The sequence below is a fragment of the Crocodylus porosus genome, unplaced genomic scaffold, assembly GCF_001723895.1.
Source record: "Crocodylus porosus isolate Cpor-Errol unplaced genomic scaffold, CroPor_comp1, whole genome shotgun sequence".
Taxonomy (NCBI): Eukaryota; Metazoa; Chordata; order Crocodylia; family Crocodylidae; genus Crocodylus; species Crocodylus porosus.
In genome coordinates, this window is record NW_017728947.1 from 80,658,346 (window position 1) to 80,675,584 (window position 17,239).

A 17,239-nucleotide genomic window follows, 5' to 3' on the forward strand; every position below is an offset into this window, starting at 1 on the left:
TGTTGGTTGCCCCTAAGCATGCAGTCCCTGCTGGCCCCTCCTGGATGTGTGCCAGCATAATTTTCCCGAACAGCTTGCCTAGGATTGAGTCTTCTATGCCCCTCTCAGTCTACGGGGGTTGCAGCCCACAAATTCAAAGATGTGCCCTAACCAGTGGTGCAAAGGAGTTTTCCACCCCTTTTGTTGAAGTTGTGCCACTTTTTGGAATGGAATGCAAGATTCATGGAGCCAGAAGGAGAAAGCACAAGAAGGATCCCGCGTTTGTTGCTTAGTGGTCAGGACATTCATTGTGGAGGGTTTCTATTCCCAGATTACTTCTTAATATAAATAAGTAAGCAGTCCTTTTACACCAATCACCTAAATAAGGATCGGAGCAGTTAGATACTCAATTATCACAGTTTCCAGGAGCTTGTAATTAACCTATCATCTCTTACAGAGACAGCAAGATTTGCATTCTTTGGAAAATGCTCATGTTTTACCTTTCCTAGGAAGGCCATAGCGTGAGAATTACCAGCATTCGCTGCTTGATTGAAGTATTCAAATGCTCTCTGTAATAAAATACCCATAAGTATGTCAGACAATAAAAGCATACATACACACCACAAATTTCAAAATACCAGTCACCTAATAAACAGCACTGGATGACAATATGCCAGGAAGGAAAAGGAATTAAAATGCATAGAAGAGGTGATATCTTTTATTAGACCACCTAGATATTTGCAAACAAATTATTTTATTTATTTGCAAGCTTTTGGGCATAAATTATTTCTTTTGCCTCTAGGATCAATACAGCTACAACCTAGACACCAGGAAGGAAATGAACTTTTTTCTTCTTCTAGCTCTAGAGTAACTTAAAGAGATTCTACATTAGGTTCCACTGGCAAAGGTATAATACCAAATATTACTTGTGATGTACAGAAACGATTCCAGGATAAGGATGAACATCTTTATTCATGCCATAAATTAGTGAGAAATAGTGTCATTCATTTCAGTTTACATGTAAGTATGTCATAAGCTTAACTCAGATGCTGAATTCTCTATGTAAATTCAGTCTCCAGCATCAAATATCTTCCACAGTTCATAATTACCCTCAAGAGTAATTCCCTCAGGCATTTCCCCATATTATTCACCGCACAGAACAAAAAGCCAAACAAAACAAAAATACCAGTCACCCTGCACATAGTACTGAATGACAATGTGCCAGGAAGGAAACACGTTCTTTAGTGTTCCCTGTAAGGTGTGCACGTGTGCAGCCACGCACAATTAAAAATCTTGCCGTGCACAAACTCTCTCACACTGCGCACCCGCCCAGAGAGGAGCTGGGTGCACAGTGCGGTGGAGGCACCGGGGCCAGCACGGGACATTTAGGCAAGTTCCTCACTGCAGGGCAGGCAGCAGCTCGTCCCTTAGATGGGCACGGGAGCTGGCTTGGGAGTGAGGAGGCACGTGGCGTCACAGGGCTGGAGAGCGGAGCAGTTCCCCAAAGTCGGCAGAGCCTGTGGAGCACTGCTCACTAGCTACTAATGGAAAAATATTGAGCTCTGCAGCAAGCTGTTAGGGAAACAGAAACCCTTAATCTAAAAGTTCTACACCAGGTCCTAGAATTGCTTTTATATTTAAAAAAACAAAATCTGTATTTAAATTCAGAACAGAAGTGAGTCCAAGCAGAACAGTAAAAACAACACGTGGTATTTTTTCCTCTTATAAACAGAACAAAAATAGTTCTCTTATCATTTGCACTGCAAAACACTGTATTTAAATCAGCATTTATGTTAGACACTGCTTAAAAATAAATCAGACCACTAAATGGAGCAGATAAAAGTTTGGCTGTTGTTTATATTTTTAATCTTGACAAAAATACTTCTTTTCAAAACCACTGTCTGTTCCTCACATCACAGATTCTCTTTGGCACTTTACCCCATTATAGGGGGAGGAGGGGAGAGGGAAGACACTGTGCCATACCAAGGTGGGGGCAATCAGGATGACTGCCCTGGGTGCTGAAACGAAGGGGTGCTAACAGGCACTGCCCAGCCAGTGTGGGCCATGGGATAGAGCCCACTTGAGGGGTGTGGGGAGGGCGGCTCCCACCGCTGCATGCATGGACAAGCATGGAGGGAACTGCTCCGCTGGCTCCAAAGTGGTGTGCTCACAGACCATTACTCCTTAGAAGGAACACTGATGTTCTTGTCTTCTAGCTCTGAGTAACTTACAGAGTTTCTCCAGATCTATTCAGCAATTAAATCTACATAGAAAGGAGCCCCCCCACCCCACCCAAAACAATTTGCATATAAACTGGTAACCCCCTTGAGCCTGGCATGTCACAAAAATCATAAAAACAATGTCATATTCATTTACGGGCCCCAAATCTAATACTCTTAGATGAGTGTCTACGCAGTTTTTTCAACATTCAACTTCATATGAATAGGAAAGGCTGATTTAAGTAAAGATAACTTTTGTAAGAGTTCAGTGTAGTCAGCTTCATAGTTGCTGGCTCTAACAGGCTTCCTAGTTCTAAGCTCTTGATTAGTAGCTGAGCAATGAGTGGAAACTTTTTATCTCTTTGGCAGTCACAAAGATCTCCATTTTCCATTATATAATTTTTTAAAAGCTGCTTTATTCTCCATGCAGCATAAAGCAATACAGTACACTAAGTCCTTGGCAGTTTCATTTCACACATTTTTCTGTTTTTTTCATCATGAAAACCTGTATTTGTTGTAACACTTGTGTCAACATGAGCCAAATTTTGGTGTTATTACATGCATCTAAAGCAATAAGAATAGCCTCCTATCATGCATGCGAAGGTCAGTCACTGCCTGAGATATGCAATATTGCCTGCTGTACTAAGATTTAGTCTGGCTCTCTGCATTTTAACTTCCTTACTTTTTTCACTATTGTTGTAAAACAGTGGTGCTAAAGCTTTTGGTTCTGCAGGCCAGGTGACTGGTGTAGGGCCAGATCAAACTCTGCATGTGAGGATTGGGCCCTGGGGACTTGCTAAAGTCCAATTCTGGCTCCCCACACCAGGATTAGGCCCTAGGGCCTGGCACTGCCTCATGCCAGGATTGGGCCCTAGGGCCCAGTGTTACCTGCCTGCCTCTGCCTGCTGGGGTCAGGCACCCGATTCAGTGCACAGGGCCTGAGCTTCCCCATAAGTCCAGAAATCTGGCAGCAGGAGAGGGGTGCTACTGCCCCTGCCAACAGGCTTCCAGAACCATGGGGAACCCCATGGGCCCGGTGACACAATGCCATGAGCCGGATTTGGCCTGTAGGATGGGGGTTGAGAACCCCTGTTGTAAAAGAAAAACCATGTCTAATTAGATTGTGCTGATCAAAGCAGCATACACAGCCAGCTAGGATATCATTCAACTGTGATAAGCAGCAAGCAATTTAGATTACACTTTTAATGTTTTTTCTCTCTCCAACTTATCATTACTCATAAAGGATGCAAAATAGGTACCTGGTGATTCTGTTCTACTCCTCTTCCTCCATGTAAGTGTAACTGCCCAAGGCCAACCTGAACATAAAAACAAAGACTTAAATTACACACTTACATGATAAGCTTAATCCATGTAGAAACAAATCAATTACAGCACGAATAAATGAATCACACCAAGATACAGCATACCAAGCTGTTTATACAGTGAAAGAGAAAACAAAGGAAAATTTTAAGAATGTCTCCTCCCTTAGTCAAAACATAATCTGAGATAAAAAGATGAGTAAAACAAATAAGTTACCTACCACAGGTGTAATGCCCAATATCTAAATTCTTTTATCCATCCTTTTTTTAACCCTAGCCAAACAACTATTTACTTGTTGTGAGCCTATGTGCTTCAAAACATGAACTGGAAGAGCCATTGTATTTTCAATGTATTCTTTGCCAAGACTGCCAAAGCAACCAATTAATGAAATCTGTGATACAAACACCTACTCTATTGGCAACTGGGCAGAAGACATGAAGCTTTGCATATGATGGTCATTAAAATTAAATAATTTCCTAGAAGAGACTACATAAACTAAGAATTAAACAGGTTTCCCATAAATCTACAATAAAAGTTAACTGCAGAACATCAGGCAACACTAGAGTTACTGCTAGGAACCTCACTTTAATGACCATCATGTATTTAGGCTGTCTCTTCATAAGAAGTTTTGATCACCTCCTATTTACCGTATTTACTCAATTCTAAGAGGAAGTTCCCCTCATTTATCATGGGGGGGAAAGGTCCATCCTCTTAAAACCGAGTATGTGGAGCAGGGTGGAGATGGGAGGGGAGGATGGCTGCTATAGCTTGGGCTCCAGGTAGGGGTATACTGACAAAGATTTTCTTGGCCAACACCGATAAATGATTATTCACCAGGAATATTGGCCGATACCATTCCAATAACTGATTTACAGGAATGCAAATGGGCAGTGTGGAGAGCACTACTCTGCAGGTAAGTTTGTGGAGGGGAACAGACATAGCAAGGGTGCAGATCGAGGCCCCCATGGTGAGGGAGGGAGTGGGACAGGGGCTGGGGGTGCTGCCCAGACAGGGCAGCAAGTGGGACCCTGGGGCCAGGGCGGAGAGCGGGATGGAGCTGGAGGTGGCACTTAAAAATGGCAGTGGGAGCACTTGAACATAAAGCTTGTCAAATGAGCTTTATTTCAAGCACCACTGCCACCATTTTTAAGTGTGGGGATGCCTCCAACAGGAGAAGAGCAGGGTAAGGGTAGAGGCAGGCTGCCCACTGTGGGTTCAGGGCTCTCCGCCTTGGTGCCCTTGTCCCGGGAGCCACACGCTGACAACAATTCCCCTGCCTGTCCAGCAGCAGGAGGTACAACTCACCACTGCCACTGCTGCGGGATGGGCAGGGGACAGTGTGTGGCTCCTGGGGCAACGGCAGCAGGACGGAAAACCCACCTCCATCACATACACAAATCTGGGAGGGGCACATGCTCCCCATGCCTCTCCCCAGGGGTGTGCACAATGGTGGGAAGCTGCCCCCACCCTCCACCCCGCACCCCTGGACAAGCCCGCAGCTCTGTCTCGCTCCCTGGCCCCAGCCCTTGGTCCCAATCACCGTTCTGGCTGAGCAGCACCCCCAGCTCCTTCCCTCCATCATGCCCTTTTCCGTCTGCAGGTTTACTTGCAGGTCCTGCTCTCCATACCGCCTGGCTGCATTCCTGGCTGTGTACATGCATGCATGCAGCATCCAGGGCCCAGGCCAGAAGGCACATTATATTTATTGATACATTAATTGACTACATTGGCCAAAAAAAGCCGATAACAATAATGTTAAATTTTTCTTTTTATCGGTGCTGATCTGATATGGCACCGATACGTTGGTGCACCTCTAGCTCCGGGTCCTACCCAGGGTCTGGGCTATAGCCCCAGCTGCTGCCTGCCAACCCAAACCCCCTGCCCTGCTGCCTCTATTCCCCATTTCCATCCTGCCCCACACAGACTCTGCTCCCCTGCCTGCCCCTCATCCTTCCCCCTGCCTCTTATTTTTGCTCTGTGTCGGTAGGCTCCACCTATATTTCAGCCTGAGCCATGAAGCATAGCCCCAGCCTGGCCCTGCACAGAGTTGCTGGGCTGACCTGAGGCTGTGCTCAGTGTCTCAGACTAGAATGAGGACAGAGCCCAAAGCAATGGGAGGTTAGGGGGAGCAGAGGCTGGGGGGGTGGAGGTGAAGGGTGAAAGGCACAAGCAGGAGGTAAGCTACTTGACTTCCCCAAACCACCTACACCCCCACAGCAGTGGGGAGGATAAATTAAAGATAAGCCCCCAGTAATTAGATTCTATACATGGAAAATTGTAACAAAATTGATAAATTTTCCATGTCTAGAACCTAATTATAATACAGGGTCATCTTCAATTCAGGGCTGGCTTTTATTCAAGCAAATACAGTATATAGTGAAAGTCCCCTGGTTTCTACTTAATTGCATCACTGCCTTCATACATGCTTGCTTTGCTGCTTGACCACAGACCTCTGGTATTGGGTCATGTACATTGTGATAACGAGCCTTCTGATCAAAGATCCCTTTATAGTGGCTAATGCTGCTCCTAAAAGAAGCAGGGAGTGCTCTCAGAAAGTAAAGAGAATAACCATCAGAAAATTGTTTGAAAGAAGAATTTTGTTTCCCATCAAAATAATTAGAAAAAGAAAGCACTCAGAACATTTGTCAAACTGAAATTCACCTTAAAAATTCAAGCATTATTTAAGTTAGACCCCTACTGGAAAAAATTTAAATTATTTTCCCCATTTAAAACAGTTTTGGTGAACACTGCCAACCGTATATGTAATCATTTTGGCTTGGGTGCAAGAAAAAAATTGAGTCTAGGATTTTCATATCCCTGCAAATTGTGCACATGCTTCAATAGTTTCTGGGAGCTTTTCATCTTACCAGACTGGCCATACCTGTGCTTGTACATCTCCTTTTTCTGCTAGAAACTGGTAATATTGAATCAAATCTTCCTCCAGCATCCCACTGGCCATTCCTGGATTTTCTATTTCGTCGGCCAGCCGAATTCTCTGCACCACCGTGCCTCCAGTCAGAGATATATCACTAGCAACTGGAGAGAAGATGAGAAGAGGAAGAAAAAAAAATATTATTAACACACTAAGAAAAAGCCAAGTAATTTACAGACACATTTTAACTAAGAACTAAATTTCTGGTATACCAATGAAATAATATACTTTAGTATAGCCAATCAGTACCTCCATTATTTTACTTTTCTCAAAGAGTAAGTTTTAAGTATGTTAACATCTTTCAAAATTAAGAGTACTATTAGAATTGGAGGCTGCTATAAAATTAGTCTTCAGAGTCCATATAAGCCACAATAACAATATCATTCTAAATCTTAAAAAACCTGGTACCTTTCCATTAAAATGTAGCAGACATTTTATGTAATTATAGATCTACATCTCAGATAGGGATTTAGCATCTGTCGGTCTCACGAGACACAACTGCACCAAGGCATTAGCCCAACACGCAGAGGAAAGAAACCTCAGGAGGAACCCGGCACCATATTCAGCATTGTTTGATACGAACATCACAGGTAATAAGTGCAGAAGGGAATGCCATTCAAGAACTGGGTTTACAACTACACTCACAGATGTTTAACTGATATCTGTATCCTAGTTAACAAGAAAAAAAAGATACCATGATTAGCTACAAGTCGATAGTGAGTGAGAGCAGATTCACAGCTCTGAAGGACTCCTATCCCAGCCCAGTATCGGTAACCCTGGAAAGATTATATGAAATACAAAGAACCATTAGTTGTTATGAACACACTTACAAGCACATTGGCAATTAAATAGCCAGACATGTTCAGGTCACTTAAAATTTTTCAGAGCAGAAAGTGCTTAAGTTTAGACAAGGTCATAAACAAAACTGAAACCATAGCTTTTTGAAGATGTCTGCTAGTTGCTTTTAAATAAAAATGAAGGCCAGATCAGCCAACAATCTTTGAATTTTGATCCTTCCCAGGACAGGGAGGGAACAAACTAATACATTTCATTCAAAGGCCAGAAACGTATCCTATTCTATTTGCTGTCTCTACTTGAATCAAAATCCTGTTTTCATCAACAGCTTTACAGTTCTTTGGTTCCCACTATTTTCTACAACCATTAAACTTAAAAACTCGACTATGTACGATGAAGCCAAAAGATACTCCACTTAAGTAAAGAGCAATGAACAAGAACAAAAACAGTGATATCCAAGTATTTTCAAGCCTTAAGTGTTAGCTTTTACCTTCTATGGAAAGGTTATATAAAAAAATAAAGAAGTGGCTGAGTAATAAGCAATACCGAATGCATATACTCCATTATTCAGATGCAGTGCATTTAAAGGACAGTAAAGGCATTCATTATGTTGATATCCAATATATTAGATTAAAAACAAGAAGTGCACTTCTCTTTTGCCAGCTTCACTTTTGTAACTATGAAATTTTACTTACTAAAATCATGTGTGCTATCAGATTTCCTCCGAGAGCTCCAAAAGTGTAGTAAACAAGGGCCTGAAATAAGAACATAAGATATTTGGCCACATACATCCGAGAGTAAATGGAAATATAAATTAAAAAAAAAAAAAAAAAAAAAATCAGTTACCTTAGCTTGACTGGAATTGACACCTAGACCAGATGCATAAAGAAATCCAAGAGCCTGAAATTAAAACTACAAGTCAGTACTTATTTTGGAAGTTTCAAGATTATTAGGAATGATTACAAAAGGTAAAAATACAGAAATAGATACTTTTAGTTATGAAGCTGAAGGACTTTTCTATCTAATTATTAATATCAAACTGGAAAGTGGGGACCTGAGTGAAGTTTGATCTAGTGGTTCCTAGTTCGGTTTCTGGTTGTCAGAACACTATATCAAAAGCATTCTAAAGATTCTCAGAAGATAACAAACATTTTTATTCCGAGTTATGAATTAACAAAGCTGGACACTAGCTGGGCTTCTTCTTGCCACAATCAATAAGAAGGAACTAAGCACAATCTACTGCTGTCCTACCCTTTATGTTTGTATAACAGAGACAAGGAAAGGTATACCCAGGATACATACACAGCACCCACAGATGAAGCTAGTCAAGAGAACCCTTGTGTTTTGCATCCGTGAGATGCATGCCTGCTTATAGTGGATTCTACATAAACACCCATTCAGTGAAGAATTCAGGAGAACCAATAACTAAAATCTGCTGAATATCTTTGGAAAAGTCACTTAACTTCTGTTCCTCAACTACCCAAGTCTGTAAAATAAAGGGGTGTTTTTCAAAGACTATTAAAGAGCTTGTTTGAACAGCACCACCCTCCAAAATTTTGGAAATGCTGAACTTACTTCCTACTGGTTCCAAACAAAACACTGATGGCTCTTCAAGCATATCTGTCAGAATTTGGGGCAGGGAGCATAATATGAGAGCACATTCCTTGGGGCTAAGGGAGCAGTTTCATTGTTTGCTCTGCTTATTTTTTAAACAGTTAGTTTGTTGTTGGGTAATAGGCAGAGAAGGTTCTTTGGGTGAATCTGATATCTTTTATTAGACCAACTTAAATAGTTGGATTTTTTTTTTTTTTAAGCAAGCTTTCAGGTTTAAAAACCCTTCGTCAGGCTGAGGAAGTCTCTGCAGTTGGTGCACTTTGCACTGATAAATCTAAAGTTGGAGTTCCAAGGGCTGTTTGTCTGAACTATTTTTATTCTTAAGATTTACATAAGTATTGATCTGGCTCAGCCACCTGTGACAGCTGGGTGGCCCAAGTCACAAGGTACAAAAGATACAGTTTCACACACAAAGACGTTACACTGTTTGTGCCTTCAGATTAGGATAGACACGTTAATAAATGTGAAAAACATCCACCTCATGAGGTTAATAAGTGCATATTTTATTTATAAATGTAAATACTTTCCACTGATTTCTATTACACTAAGCAGTGTTTGTACAGTATACTGTTTTTGGCAAACTCCTTAAAAGACTTAACTTGCTCCAGCTTTCTTTTAGTTACAACTGGAGTGTATGAGAAGGAAAGGAAGTAGCAGAAGTGGGAGGAAGGCAAATGAAATTAATGGAGAACAGGGAAAAATATCCAGCAAAAATCTGAAGTGCCAAAATTAGGTCTTCCTCTAGAATTGGGAATGTGTGCCTTAAATAAGTGTATCTTCAAATACAACATGTTGCTATTCTGAAATCTTCCCCCTTCAAAACGAAAGGTCAACAAATTTTTATTTATATCATGATGTGTGTGACTAAACGAGCAATTCTGTTCCACCCAACAGCTGCCAAGAGTCTCACTGGAATCTAAATAACCTTGAAAAAGGCATAAATATCAGCTATTAGTTATATTTATGTAAATCCCTCAGCCAAACAGAGCGTCAATGACCTCAGAAATTCAAAACAATCCAGCTGACATTTTTCAATTGTAGCAGGGTATAAGTCATAAAATTACAGACACACTGCTAAGTCAAGTGACGGGTAAAATGAAGCGATGAAAACAAGGCTGTAAGAATTGGTGTTAATATTTGGTTTAAAAAATCCTTCTAGGTGGAATTTAGTAAAAAGACCAGTTTTGGAGCTCAGATATTTGTTTAGAACAAAGAGCTGCTGACCTGACAGTCTTTTTTTTTTTTTTTCCAAAGAACAAGTACTGCCCATGAAAGAGTAGGGTAAATTTTGCAGCTGATGCTTCTTGTCCTACTCCGATAGTGAAGAAGAGGAGCCTTCACAGCTTGTTCAGGTCCCCATCCTCTGCAAAAGCTGAAGGCATACATACCATTTGCCCTTTAGGAGACCCCTCCTCTGTCAGCTTCTCAAATAGTTCTTTAGCTGACTGGATGTTTTGCTTCAGGTAATCCCCAAACAGTAATGCATAAGACACTTTCTCCATAGCCTTGGTATGGTTCATGTCAGCTGCTTTCAGAAGATATTGATAAGCTCTTTAAAAAAAGTAGAGCGACAGAGAGAGAGAGAGAGAGAGAGAGAGAGAGAAAATACAGGTTTAGTCACTTTTGAACAAACAAAATAGGCTTTTTTTCAAAACTAAGATACAGATAAAATCTTTCATTCCCTCACTTTGTCTTACATATATCTAATTAGCATACTTGCTTTGCAAATACTATAATGTCATTCAAAAACTCAAGATTAAAGAATAAATGTTTTCGCTCCATCTGAGCCTTCAAGAGGCCGAGAAGCGATTACTACTACCAGTTAGAAATATATACAAGTTTTTTCAGTACTCAATGCACATTATTCATTAAATTTTGTAAGAGTTCCCAGTCAGACAGTATAGTTCTTCTGTGATGGTAATGCAAGATCTACTTGGTACAAGTTTTTGTGACAGAACTCTTGCCCAGTATCACCGGTGCTCATCCATTTAAACGAAAGAGAAAATCAGGCAGCAACCAGAGAACCTCTGTTCAATTTAAATTAAAAACAAATGCCAAGAAATACTGGGGCAAAAGAATGAATACTATTTAATGCTGTTGTAACAAAGTGGTCATCTTAATCCTAAAAAAATCTGTTTGAAAAGGCCTTTCTGCAAAGTTTGATGAGTTACAAACTTCATCCTGAATATCAAGAGTAGCTTCACCAAGACCCTAAAAGGTACTAATACATAATAATCATTAAAGCTGTTAAACAACACTTCAGTATGTGTAAAGTACTGAACCCTCATGAACAGTCTTGCTTGTTCTTTTTTTCCTCACTTATTTTTCTCTACAACTCTTTCCTGTTCTTTGAACTTCTTCCTTTTCTTCCCTTTAAAAATCTTGAAGCTTGCAGAAGTTTCTCCTTCCCTTGTAGCTTCTGGGTATTTCAAATCTAAGGCGTCTAAAAAGTACCTTGTTGTAACAGTGGCAATTACAATGAAGACTAGTCAGTAGTTTGCATTTATATATATATATTTACACACACACACACACACACACACACACACACACACTATACATATATATACTAGTATCATGATGACCAGGGAACATGAGACAATTGGCACAGAGGTAGGGCAGGTCAGGCTGATCTTTTACTCTTAGAAAGCCAAGCAAGAACCTGAGTGTGAAGAAAAAAAAGGTTTGAGGATGGATTTATATCCACCAAACATGCAGTGAGCATCTTGGGTTTCAGTGAATCTGGAATCAAGCTTTGACCATTCAAGTCAGGGAAGCTATTACATGCTGCGAGGGACTTTCGGAGCTTGAGAAGTAAGGACATTGTGGTGAAAGAACTGCACTTGTTAGCATTAATCCAGTGCTTTGATACATAGCGAGTATGACTACAACTCTGCATAGATATCATGAAGCAGAAGGTTTTGTGGACCCTCTAGAGCAGTGTCCTCAACCAGGGTGCTGCGACACTCTGAGATGCTTTGAGAACCTTTAAAGAGTGCCGCACCATGTTAGCACAGTTAGATGTGCAAATATGATTTACAAGATAAATCCACAGTTTTCAAATATGAATCCATAGTGGTAAAAACATTCTGCCCGATTGTGGTCTTTCTGAGTTCTCTGCAACAGAATAATTGTTCTATTACTTTTTGTAGTCACAAAATGAGCAAAAGCTAAGAGCTGGCATTTTCTGAGGGATGCCTCGAGTCTAAAAAGGTTGAGAACCACTGCTCTAAGAGGAACAGAGTCATGAGTTGCTACTCCTACCAGTGTTCTGCATTTACTATTTATCTTTAATGTTATAACCAATTTGTATTAAATTAAGTCTGGTATGATTTCTATCATGATGAAAGTCTGTAACCCCTCATTAAGCTGGCATCTAGCAACACCAAGCTAGGTCACATATTTCTCTTATGAAAAAGCTAAATTAATCTTGAGGAACAGGACTCACTCTTTCTTCTGTGCCTTTTTACTGCTCTCATTAAGAATTTTCATCCCAGTCTGGTAAACAACTTCTGCTTCCTGCATTTGTCTTCTCTTATTAGACTGCTCTTCGGCTGGAAAGAAAAACAGCAATCAGTGGTGAGATGAAGATATTTTATTACATTTCCATTTCTGCAGTCCCCAACAGGTGACACTTTACTTGACCACAAGATGTTGCTACTTGCAGGGCAAGATAAAGCAAAGACAGTGATAGTAAAATGGGAAAAAGAGTGTAAATCAGCATTTGCATTGTTATAATTGACTGTAGTATGTTTCTTCCAACTCCCCCGCCACCTGTCTCATTTTTTTTACTACCTTGATGTACCTGTCACCATTCAACAGAAGGTAAAAAAGGAAGAGAAGGACCCTCAGACAGACACATTCTGGCTTCTTTCATACGCAGAGAACACTGCGGTTACATTCCTATACCAAGCCACTGGCATTAAGTGGGAAGCATAAAATGAGATCCTTCTGTGATTCTGAAGTTGTATCCCCTTTAAGACTGCTTCCAGTCACCATAGACAGAGAAACGGAAGTTATGTGGTGGCTCTCATAGCAAGGTTTTCCATAGAGAAGTGGGGGAGTAGGTGTTCATGCCAGGGGGGGCAGCTCTCCTGTCCCTATTACTTTTACTGTGGGAACCTTCTGTTTATGCTGATACTTGTTTGTCTGTATGCTGTCTGGCAGTGGCATCCTGGCTTTACGATTTGGGCTCTCAGACACTAAAGTAATATATGATGAAACCACTAACTTTAGTTGATATTCTTTAGATGAATGAGAAGAACAAAATGTATCTGGCTACTTACTTTCACAGAAGCCCCATTTCTGATCTCTCTTGTAGTCAAAGGTTGTTGCACACCAAAGCCTGCCATCTTCTCTCCCATCTGCAGTACATTCTGCATACTCCTTCTCTAGGAACAGGAAGGGGAAGTGGCAGGGCTCACCATCGGCAGTGCCTCCAATGGCTGTCAAAACTGTAAAGATAGCCAGGGATGAGAACTCACATGGACTTCTGCAACCTGCCAGTCCCTACATGTGCAGGGATGTCACAAACATTTTTCACACTTGTGAGTTTTTCTAAGAAATCTATTCACTTGTTTCATTACTGTCAAACAAGGCTTGAAAAAAGAACCCTTTTAATGCAAGTGGTAGCTTAATAGCATCATTGCCAGCAACTCAGAAGTTAAAACTAAAGACTAACAATTCTGAAAACATTCTGTTTCAAGAGCAAGGTCCCCTTATTTCACCTTGTATCTAAGACAGGGCTGTCCAACTTCTAAGCCCAGCAGAGGCTGCAGGCCATGTGGGCTGCACCAGGAGCACTGCACAGACACTTCCTCTCATCCAGCCAACACAGCTGTGATCCCCACCACATCCTCCCCAACCAGACCTACTCACCCTCATTTCCTTGCTCTACTGCACTGCCCCACCCCTTTGGGCAAAAGCAGGAAGCGGCAGCCAGAAGTGGGAGGGGGAACCTTGCAGCTGGAGCTGGGAGGGTGGGGAAGAGCCAGGTGAGAACTTAGGAGGCATACATTAATCCCCTGTGAGCTGCACGCAGCCCAACAGCTGGACAGCCCTGTTCTAAGATGCTTCATTGTGAAAATTTAATACAATCCCCACCAAAACTTCCCATCAAAACAAATACACCCCATGTTACATATCTCTCTCACTCTAAAGAACTGCTAAGAGAGCAAACATCACAAGACAGTTATCAGTCACCTTTCAGTTATGTTATTATGAAACATGTTCAAATACTAGTGCAATATACAGTATAAGAACCTATAGAGAACAGACAGTTTTGTTAGGTATCTTAGATAATAAAGCTAGAAACTGTAAGTCAAAGTTGTTTTCCCCCTGTTTACTGTTTGTTCATATTAAGCATTTCAGATTGATTAGATTCATATACAATCTGGATAGTCTACTTGTATACATAGTACTGAAGTGCTGGAGTTGCTGGCATCATAGGGAAATAACTGCACCTAAACGGCACCTCATTTTTATGGGATTAAAACAAAATTATTAGTTTTCATAAAAACCTTTTCACTTTAGTAGTGTTGCAACTATCACAGCTGTATTTCAAGTCTCATAGTGTGTTTTTCTTAAAGTCCCAGCTTCTGGATTCATGTGACTGAGAATCTCAACCTATTTAAAAGTAAAAAAGTTTCTTGCCCTTATGTTTAGTGAGAAAGCTTGAAAGTGTGATCCCAAAAGGTTAAAAACCCAGAACACTTTTAAAACATCTCCAATTTTACGAGCTACACCTGATTTTTTTAAATACTATGGCAAACAAGCCCCATGTTTTTAGGGTAAGGAAGACAACTGGTTAATAGATAAGGTTGTATTTCTAAAATTACTGCAATTAATAGAATTAGATAACCCAGTAAGTCCCCCTCATTGGGAAAATCACCGAGTATGAACAAGGTAGTTGCTTGCCAAAAACCACACTGACTGGCAGCAGAATGGCTTTCAGAAGTTAACACATACACACAATTGGCCAGCCTGCTTCATCAGCTATGGAACAAGTTGTATGAGGCTTAACAGTCTTGCACATCACAATCATGCATGACTTAAGCCACAGGCAATACACAGAATTGAACTGATTAGCTGCATGATTCTCTAACCAAGTATCTAACAAAAAAATGATAGGATACTCTGACAACCACAAGCAAAGCCCAGTAACCCTAGACATGACCCGCCTTGAGAAGCTGAGATTTTATCTAAGTGGCAACAATTGTTTTGGAAGGGTCAAACTTTTTTTTTCTTCCCATATTCAGGTGAAGGTTAAGTAAATTTTTGGTTTGGCCCATCTTTAAACATATACACTGAAAATATATACATGACCACACACCAACTGCAGATGCTTCCTTGGCCTAATGAAGGGTATTTAAATCTGAAAGCTTGCTAAGAAGATTTTTTCCAATTACAGTAAAATCTCCGGGAACTGACACCTTACAAGCCGGCATTCTCGGTTAACCAGCATGCCCACTTGTAAGGTAAAGTGAAACTGGAAATGCCCACTGTGGCACTTCCGGTTTCTTTGAGCCTCCACGACCCAGGGGCATAACAGGCTGTGTGGGGCTGCGCAGGGCCCACCTCCCTGTCCCACGGGGCCCGCAGGAGGCACGGTGATGCCCTGGACACAGCGGGAGAAGCAGCAGCCCGAATAGGCAAGGACACCTGTTCGGACCGCTCAATTAACTGGCATTATTGTGTTATCCGGCATCCCCCATTCCCGGGGGATGCTGGATAACAGAGCTTTTACTGTATTTGAGTTGGTCTAATAAAAGGTATCACATTTACCCAAAGAATCTTGTCTGCCTTTGTATTCTGCATATTCATAAGAACAATTATTCCCAAGGGCAGTTTAACATATTATGATGTTGAAGTCAGAAGGGTCTTTTGTTGATATGGCACAGTAGTAAGAAAGTGGAAAGAAACTTAGGTTAGGGTGGAGGGGTAAAACTGAAACTAACCCCTCTCTCAAAAGTTGCATAAATAGACAAAAAAAATTTCATATAAAAACTTTTATGTCAATAAGCGTTTCCTAGAGGTGCACCGATACATCAGTCCGATATCAGACTGGCGCCAATATAAAAAACATTTTTTGTATTGGAAATTGGCCCAATGCAGGCAATAATTTGTCCGATAAATACCTGTGCATATGTGCAGCCACAGCACAACACGTAGGCAGTGAGGAGCAGAGCCGGCAGCATAGAGAGCTGCCTGCAGCTGCTTAGAGTTTGGTGTGGTGGAAGGGGAAGGGGAGGGGGAAGGGACATGGGGGAGCAGATCAAGGCCCCCCGTGGTGAGGGAGGGTGTGGGGTTGGGGCTCCCCTGACAGGCACAGGACAGAAGCACAGCTCATCAGGGGAATCGGGGTGGGGGGCTCCCAGCCCCATTCCCTCCTTCATCACAGAGGCCTTGATCTGTTCCTCCCCACACCCCTTCCCTGCACTTCCAGCTGGTACATCTAGTTTGATGGATGCAGCTCTTTACGCTGAAGAGCTGCGTATCAGAAATCAGATCGGTATCAGTTGATATGCCTCCTTAAAAATCAGCTATCGGTATTGGTCCCAAAAATCTCAATCAGTGCTCCCCTAGCATTTCCCCCTCCACTAATCCTCAGTTCACCTTTAAGCCTACCAGCTTTTCACAGCCTAAAACCAAAAAGTTGAACAACTATAGGATTTGCCATGCAAGACCAGACTACTGGGCTCATCAAGCCTGACACTTGACTTCTACCAGTGGGCAACACTGGGCACTTCAGAGGAGTACGAACAAAACATACCTGGCCAATAGTGAAAACTGACATATGGTAGGATTCATTTATAATTACCGCTCTCTCATCTTGCATTATCTACTGTATTAATGGTTAATCAATGGCGTTCAACTATCTTGATCTATTTGTAGCGCGTAAACACTACAGTGTTTGAAACATGCACTAGACATGTCATTCCCTTAACTTGTATACTGTGGAATTCAACATCCCTTTAACATCTTTTTTTAATACAAAAATATTAAATAGGGTACAACTGCCTAGACATCTGTTATAATAGCCACTTGGAAAGTATTCAAGTGAGGTGGGAATTGTCAGCCACGTACACCGCGCCAACAAAGTTAGTTTTTCAGCAAGATTTGTAGATAGGAGACATAGAAACAGATCTAAAAGGGACCTATACACTGGGTCCTCAAGTCCAGTCCCCTGTGATCACAGACAAACATGGAATAAATATTTATCCAAGAGAGCCACAAGAACATCCACGGTAACCCTTCACGCACACTATAGGCATAAAGCACCTCATAACACAATCTGTGGGCAAGGCAAGAGCCCCCAAGGGCACACTTGCCTGCCTGTACACTAATGCCAGGAGCCTGGGCAACAAGCAGGACGAGCTCG

At 41.5% G+C, this 17,239-nt stretch overlaps 1 protein-coding gene across 1 annotated transcript in view; it reads right to left on the reverse strand.

Annotated features, from left to right (window-relative positions):
• The window catches only part of SEL1L (SEL1L ERAD E3 ligase adaptor subunit), a 55,611-nt gene that overhangs the window by 23,663 nt on the left and 14,709 nt on the right, over positions 1-17,239 (reverse strand). The window contains exons 4-12 of the mRNA XM_019552261.1: positions 13,146-13,313; positions 12,308-12,413; positions 10,248-10,410; positions 8,092-8,145; positions 7,941-8,000; positions 7,145-7,226; positions 6,400-6,554; positions 3,458-3,514; positions 480-548 (exon numbers count right to left, since the gene is read on the reverse strand). Coding sequence (XP_019407806.1) covers positions 480-548; positions 3,458-3,514; positions 6,400-6,554; positions 7,145-7,226; positions 7,941-8,000; positions 8,092-8,145; positions 10,248-10,410; positions 12,308-12,413; positions 13,146-13,313 — 914 coding nt within the window. The remainder of the gene's footprint in view (positions 1-479; positions 549-3,457; positions 3,515-6,399; positions 6,555-7,144; positions 7,227-7,940; positions 8,001-8,091; positions 8,146-10,247; positions 10,411-12,307; positions 12,414-13,145; positions 13,314-17,239) is intronic.